General features: G+C 34.3%; 1 protein-coding gene across 1 annotated transcript; it reads right to left on the bottom strand.

The window, feature by feature from the left end:
- Positions 1 to 6,046: 6,046 nt before the first annotated feature.
- LOC148300788 (uncharacterized) lies at positions 6,047 to 7,315 on the bottom strand. The gene has a single exon (XM_088274305.1). It carries the CDS (start codon positions 7,313 to 7,315, stop codon positions 6,047 to 6,049), a length of 1,269 nt encoding a protein of 422 aa, XP_088130431.1.
- Between the last annotated feature and the right edge of the window lie 463 nt (positions 7,316 to 7,778).

Genomic DNA, 7,778 nt, shown 5'->3' with positions numbered 1-7,778 from the left:
ATTCTCTCTGCTTACCCCTGCGGAAAGTGACATGATAAATGTTCTACTAAATGTCACCAATTCTACCCATTATTGACAACCACACTTCTCAAATTCTTTGAAGTTCTATATACATGAACCAATTCTACGTTGTTCTTGAATCACTAGAATTTCACTAGAGACATCTATTGGTGAGATGTCAAAAAATAATATTAAAAATGACTCCTATAATAGAAGATAATCCAGATTTGTGAACAAGTAATTGGACACACTCAAAATGTTGCAATTTTTTTGTTTTTATTAAATTGATGACTTTTTGCATTTGCATCCTCCTGTTGGATGAGCCCCTAATAATATACAAATAAATCATACCCTCGCTGAAGTCATTACACCCCTTTTAGCCAATTATTCCAGGGTTGCCACATTTGCACCAGAGTGCAGTATTTCCAAACCGTCCTAACTGCTGTTGCGTCTAAATGCGGAGGCTCAATATGAAGTTAGTGCCCGGCGCGCGAACTGTGAACTACTGGTACGGTATGTGCGAACAGAAATTGGAAATCATGCAGCAGTATGTTTCTGTTATTGGCTGATTTGAATTTAACACCCACCTGGATTTAGCGGCCAGCCAACCGGGGGGCTGGATTTGTTTGCGAATATTGTATTTTCGAATCTGGAACGGAACATGTTCCATTTGAAAAACAGATCATTTTAATTTAAATAACATTTACTTATTTACATTTATTTACATATATATATATATATATATATATATATATATATATATATATATATATATATATATATATATATATATATATATATATAAAAATATATATTTATATATATATATATATATATATATATATATATATATATATATATATATATATATATATATATATATAAATGTATATAAATATTTATGTATTAAAATAAAATATTTATATATAATTAGGCACCTAAATTTTATAGCGACTAAGGTATTTTATCTGTTTTTGTAGTGTTCCGTGTCTGTCTGCTGTGCTGGTTGGGGTTGTGGAGGCGTCTGTGTGCCGCTCAACGTCGGGTAGGAAGGTAAGGTCGGTAGGTATTTATTTGGAAGGTATATTGACAGGGATATTGAAAGCTTTTAAATGTGAATTTACAGCAAAATCGCGATATGATTTTGTTTTACATTATCCATAAATTTCGCGATTTCGTTCTTTAAAAAAATTGCTTTGCTAGAGAAGGCCTGTCAGGAACCCTAGAAGCTTCTGTATCAGATCTGGGAATGTGGTGGGACAGCTTTCAATGAATCAGATTAAGTTAAGTTATGTGTGGTTAATTATTGGTTTTAATGGTTTAACTGAATCAGGTTAGGATAAAGAGGATGAGGCTAGATTTTGACTTTCTTACATGGTCTATTGTTACAAGGTCAAATATTAACCTGATTTCTGAATACGGGCATAAAAAAACACGATTTTTTTAAATAAGACGGGATGCGGCGATCAAAGTGTGACGGTTGCTGAAATAATTATCTAAGTGAAAAAAAACCTTCAATCCGTTCTTCGGTCCGCAAGTTTCCAGCTTTATATTTCTATTTTCCCCAGCATATGCTGGATGACCAGAGCTCGCCTGGGTTTTATTCAGATTAGACATTTGAAAGTATAATTCGGCATTGGTGCTTGAAAGTTTGCCGAGATGAATTCAATGAGGCGGACTCACTTGGAATGGCAGTATTTTTCCTACCCTCTGAGTTATATATTTTCATTATGGAAAAATAGTGATTTTAATAATTTTAAAAGGAAAAATCCCGTCCGTGTAGCTAGACAGCATGTTTTACTACATTTTCCATATTAATACGGCTGATTCTGGAGAATGAATATGAAATATAAAATTATAAAATGTATTTAAATTTAAAAAATAATCTAACATTAAAAAAATAGTAAATGTGGTGTGATTATTTTACTTATTACTTATTTTTTATATAAAAATGTTAATAATATTAGTATGTAACCACTCACCGAGATTTTTATGTCTACCGGTTTCGAGACGTACCCGTCTCTTTATCGGGACAATCACTACCACAGCATGCAAACAATACCACCCTTCACCACCATAGCACCATTCACACACTTAAAATTACACAAAATGTTTAACACATGCGATTTTTGGTCGACCCGAAGACCAACATGCACTTAAGGTTTCAGCACAAAAAATATGTGATTGGCATATTCGAAGAAGTTATTATTGTTTAGACATCGTTTGTTATATACTAATATTATATATGAAAAAAAGTAAAAATGATTTATCACAAAGTAAATGCTTTAAATATTAATAATATTGAGAATATCTCCCTTTTTCTTTGTTCAGACACTGGGTTATTCACGAATGAGAATACATCTATAAATAAACACAAATATATATTTTAATAAAAAATCTAAATTAAAATGACCCATTTTTCGGCAATCAGTTAATAATAATGCATATTTTTTAACATCACATGCTTAATCCCGTGAACTTCCTTTTAAGGGTAACATAACAGGTTTTGTATATAAAAATCATTTTAATCATTGTTGTATGCTATAATAAAACTCTCCCTATCATTCATTGTTCACTTTGTGTAATATCGCTTAAAGTGGTATCAAGTATTTAAATATTTAATACAATTGGATAAATTTATTTTCAATTTATCAATGAAAATGTTCATAGCATTTTTTAATTAAAAAAATGTTAGTACAAGTTTCCGTTGCCAATTGACATTATACTTTCATTAATTGATTCAGCAGTCGCTTTGTGGAAAAACCATTTTTAATTCAAGTTTTACTTAGTAAATACCACTATTTCTAGAAAGAGTGGTATTTACTACGTAAACATTAAATTAAAGATACAATCTTTTAAAATTACAGATAATTTGGGTTAATCTATTGTTAAAGAGTCCTTATTAAGTAAGTACTTATTCAAAAAAATACCTCATCAATGGTTTATATGAAAAAAATAAGGAATTAAAAAAAAATATATGCGTTTAAGACCACATTCTCACAAATCTGTATTTTTATCTGTTTTTCAAGGTTACATATTTAATTCACGGCTAAATATTGATCGAAAAATAATCCGCCTTTTCTGTGTCCCTAAAAATTTAACGAAATCGAGACAAATTATTCACGATAGTATTCTCATTATGAAACCAAATATAACATGTTTTCCAGAACAAATATTTTCATGTTAGATAAATGCAATTAAAAGTAACTTAATATTTATCAGATATGTCAATATGTCGCGTTTTGATGTAACGTGGATTATGTGATTTGAATGAATTATTTTAAACCGCTTTCTGATGCTCAGTTCAAGTTCCATTTCAGTAGCTGAAATACGTGATTTCAGATTTAATAATGAAATCCGTATGTAGCAAGATTTTCTATACATTATCAGTTGCACAAGTCTGTAACTCGATGTGGCTGAACAACATGTTAGACAATGTGGCTATTAGAATTAAAATCAACACCGCGAATTGTGTATTGGATATAATTGAAAAATATATTGGTCGCAGTCCGGAACACGATTTTACAGGGAATATCATTCAGGTCAAGATAGGCTACAGGACTATAACGACGCAAAGATATCTACTCAGAAAAATACACACCAACGGAAATATATCCGTCGTAACTCGGGACACTAAAAAGGAAATAAAAAAGCTCGCAGAATTCACCCATTCCTCCACAGCCAACGTCTTACTGATGGAAGAACCAAGTCAAATAGTTGCTGATATTCAAGCACTCAAAGCGCACAGCAGTTGGAATCCCAACTCAAAATTCTTCATCGTGATTGACACAGAGAATCTTGACATCACCGATTTCTCTTTGGTGTTCAATACCATGAGAAAAGAAAAGATCTTCGACGCTTACGTGATCCTCACAGACCCGGATGACAAACAGGTTCAATCTTATACGTGGTTACCTTACCATGGTCTTAATAATTGTGGAAAAAAGTGCGAAGAAGTCACCAAGCTGGACGTCTGCGTCGAAGGTATTTTACAAGAAATAAATCCAATACCGAAAAAGATCCCCGATCAGTTTCATAAATGCCCTCTGCGCCTGTTAGCTGTAATCAGCGAACCATATATTTTACCATCCGTATACCAAAATGTTAATTCACACAAAGCGAATAAAGGGATAGAGATTAAACTACTTCAATTAATAGCTCAAAAGTTGAATTTAACCCTACAAATCAGGCCGTATCATTCGTATGAGAGTGGCGAAATAAAGGATATTTTCAGTTTTTTGACTTCGGAGGAGATTGATTTGGTCGCTGGTAATTTATTACCTAAACTTTATTTGAAAGCCTATGGGAGCATGCATTACTTCTTACAGGACAAGATAACATGGTGTGTACCTCTTGCACAACCGTTACAATTCTGGGAAAATTGTAAATTCATTTTTTCCTATGGCGCATGGTTGCTCATCATATTCTCCGCTGTCTTCATCAGCGTAATATTCCAATATTTCGGATCTGGCTTTTCCAGAAGATCCTTAGTTTCATTTTTAACGATATTCATGGTCATCTGTTCGATGATGCTGGGAAATATTATGAGATTCAAGTCTAAAATTACGCTTTTGAGAACGGCTTTCGTTTCGTGGCTGGTGTTTTGTGTGGTAACAAACGTGCTTATTCAAAGCTCCATGCGGAGTGATTTTATACAGCCTCACACCAAAACCCAAATGAAAACTGAAAAGGTTCTCCGAGAGTCAGGGATTGATTACGGAGGCCATGTTCTCCATGCTATGGACATGAAAAGCAGAAATTATCCACAGGAGTTCTTAGCAAACTATCGCAACTGCAGCCCTATTGGACCTTGCGTGGAAAGACTCGCTCGAGGAGATTTTGCAATAATTGCGCCGCTCAGTTACATGATGTTCTATCAACAGCAACACTTGAAGAACGGTTCAAGAATCAAGATGCACTGTTTTGACGAAATTTATATGAGTTACACCCCTATTGTGTGGACATGGAAATATTTTCCTATATTAAATCAAATGTTGAACATCAGGACCCGAGTCTTCGAAAGTGGACTGCTGTTTTTATGGTATTCGGAAATCATCTTCCACGAATCGAAAGCATCCGACGAAGTTTATAAAAGATCAGCTTCGAAGCCGATAGACAGCAAGGAATTCCAAGAGATAGTGTTTATATTCTATATAATGCTTGGCGCTTGCCTTACTGTTTTTATTATTGAGGTACTGTATTTCAAAATATCACGGAAAATCAATTTGCGCATACCTTAAATTAGTTTTTTCAACTCACGTTTATAAAATATTATAATATTTAAGAATAAAAAGGGTTTGATTATAATGCAAGTTGCTTTAACAAGTCTGTTGTTGTTCACCGCTTTTAATTATTTTTTGGCACAACGATACATTCGCGTGTTTTTTTCTATATAAATTTCAAATCCTTGGTCTGAATCTGATTCTATTTTCATACACTCACCATATATATACTTTTAAAAAAATATGTATCTCATTAAAAGATTCATGAGTAACTTTGAGGTGATCTATCCATTTTTAAATTAAGTACTTGGTTAAAACCACTATTTATTAAAATCTGTCGTGACATGTACTTCATCATTTTCAAACACGGTATGTGGTATTTACTAAGTAAAACTTAGTAAATAAATATCATATATATAAATAATATATTTTAGTATCAAGTGTGGGGGGGGGGACCATGTTGTAGTGCAAGCCATTAGGTTACTTTTAAATGGTTGCAACTTTATAGGAATCTTTATAGAAAAAATATATATAAAGAGTTTTTCATAAATGGATATACTTACTCGGTAGATCTGAAAGAGATCGCATTATTCAGGTGAGTCACATTTAATTGAATGATATAAACAATTTTCATTTACATGATTCAATAAATAAGTATTGTAAAATGAGTCTTCTTAGTAAAATGAGTGAAACTTAGTGAGGGCACATTTTTCAAATTTATAATTATGTGTATAATGAAATAAAAATTAATAAATAAATATAGGAAATAAATACACAATTATTCTAATGAAAATAGTATTTTATTTCTACAAATTCTACATTGTTTACATGCGGAAAGCAAAAATTTCGTGATTCCTTTGTCTCCTGGTAATTATTGCATATACCAAAATTTCTACGAGGTATGCTATGGTACAAGACCCGTACCCAATGCCGAGGAATATAAATGCACCCAGCATATGAATCATCCCTAGGGGTACCATGTCACTCCGCTCCCCCGATACTGCAGCCTGTTTGTTTACTTCATTGTTCCATTTCCAAATCAGTCCATTTTCAGTTACGCTCCGAATTATCCTGTTGAATTTCAAAACAAAGGGATACCATTTGCGGTACAGAATAACGGCGCTGTACTTGTAGATGATGTTCGAACCGTCGAAACAGAAAACCATAGATTTGCCTTTTCCCAAATTCTGATCCTGGTACTTGACTTGCATTTTAGATCCGGCGATTGTATAACCTCGCCTGTTTCTCACTTCCTCGACGCAACTCTGAAATACGTCGCACAGCTCGAATCGTTTTTCTATAAACTCCTTAAACTCGAGATTAGTCGCTTCTCTTTGGAAATTCTCCAGAATATCGCGTTTACCGAGTACAAAGAGCTCTTCATTCATGATCTCCTCGACGGTTGATACCTGTTTGGTGAATTTCGGATGGATTAGAAAACTTCTCAGGAAGCTTTGATACGTGGTGTTGATGTTTATGCAAAACAGGAGCCAACTGAAGAGCAAAAGTCTAAACGATGTCCTCTGGGGGTTGAAGAGGGCGCCCCATCCGAGAACCATCCCCACAGTCATAAGGATAGATTTAGTCGGCCATTTTGTTGTGTTTGGAGATTCTTTGCGTTTCAACCAGTGGAAGATGGTGGATACAAGCAAAATGGCAGAAAAAGTCGTGATCCATGTCGACGGAGTAAAGATAGTAATAAGATTTGACCAGGTCAAAGCGGCTCCGGCCTTCGCGACACACCAGGTAACTTCATCCTGAATGTACGAACAAGACGAGTCGAAGAAGTGCCTGATTATCTTGTTCGTTCTGATATTTCCAACTATCGCGTCTACGTCTTCCAGTAAAAGCTTTTCATAAAGACCCGTGGCTGAGCCGTTTGAATGGATGTTTCCCAAGTCCTCCGTCTCATTTGAAAATCTTAAAATCAATGACATGTTTGTGATTTTTGTAATTATTTTGAGCAGATTGATTTCTATGCCAAAATCAAAATAGTATTCATCGTTGTAGATAGAATTGATGGCTTTGCTTTCTGGGGGCATGACGTAAGGTTCGCTTACAACGGTGTACACATTTAGAGGACACAATTTCATGTTTGGTAAAGAGACAATGTCAGTTGCGGTGCTGATTTCAATAGTATTTACGTTATTGGTACACTTGTCCAAAAGTTGGATTCTTTTGCAAATTTTTCCACAATCGTTCAAATCGTTGTACGGATTCCAAGTGTACGACTTTATTTCTTTAGTTTCCGGCAAATCTACGCAGATAATGCTTCTCAGCAACTTGTTTCTTCGGAATTCATTAATCATCTCCATTACCGAGCTCTCGACTTGACTTCTCTCTTTGATTCGTATATAGACCACAGCTTTGGCGTGGGGGTTCCAAGTCGGTAACTTGCGCAGCTGTTTGATATTCGCATCAAGTTCGCTCTGATCTTCCAGGATCATCAAATAATTTTTGGCCTTTTCAGGGAAATGCGACGCGTTTTTATGAAAAAAATGCGAGTCTTTGACCATGACTGAATACTTTTTGCCTTTGTTGATAGTTTCGAGAATG

Source organism: Brachycentrus maculatus, unplaced genomic scaffold (genome assembly GCF_059751285.1).
Source record: "Brachycentrus maculatus isolate JH-2025_06_01 unplaced genomic scaffold, ASM5975128v1 h1tg000656l, whole genome shotgun sequence".
Classification (NCBI taxonomy): domain Eukaryota; kingdom Metazoa; phylum Arthropoda; class Insecta; order Trichoptera; family Brachycentridae; genus Brachycentrus; species Brachycentrus maculatus.
The sequence above is the reverse complement of the archived record's forward strand: the minus strand, read 5'-3'. Positions and strand labels throughout refer to the sequence as shown.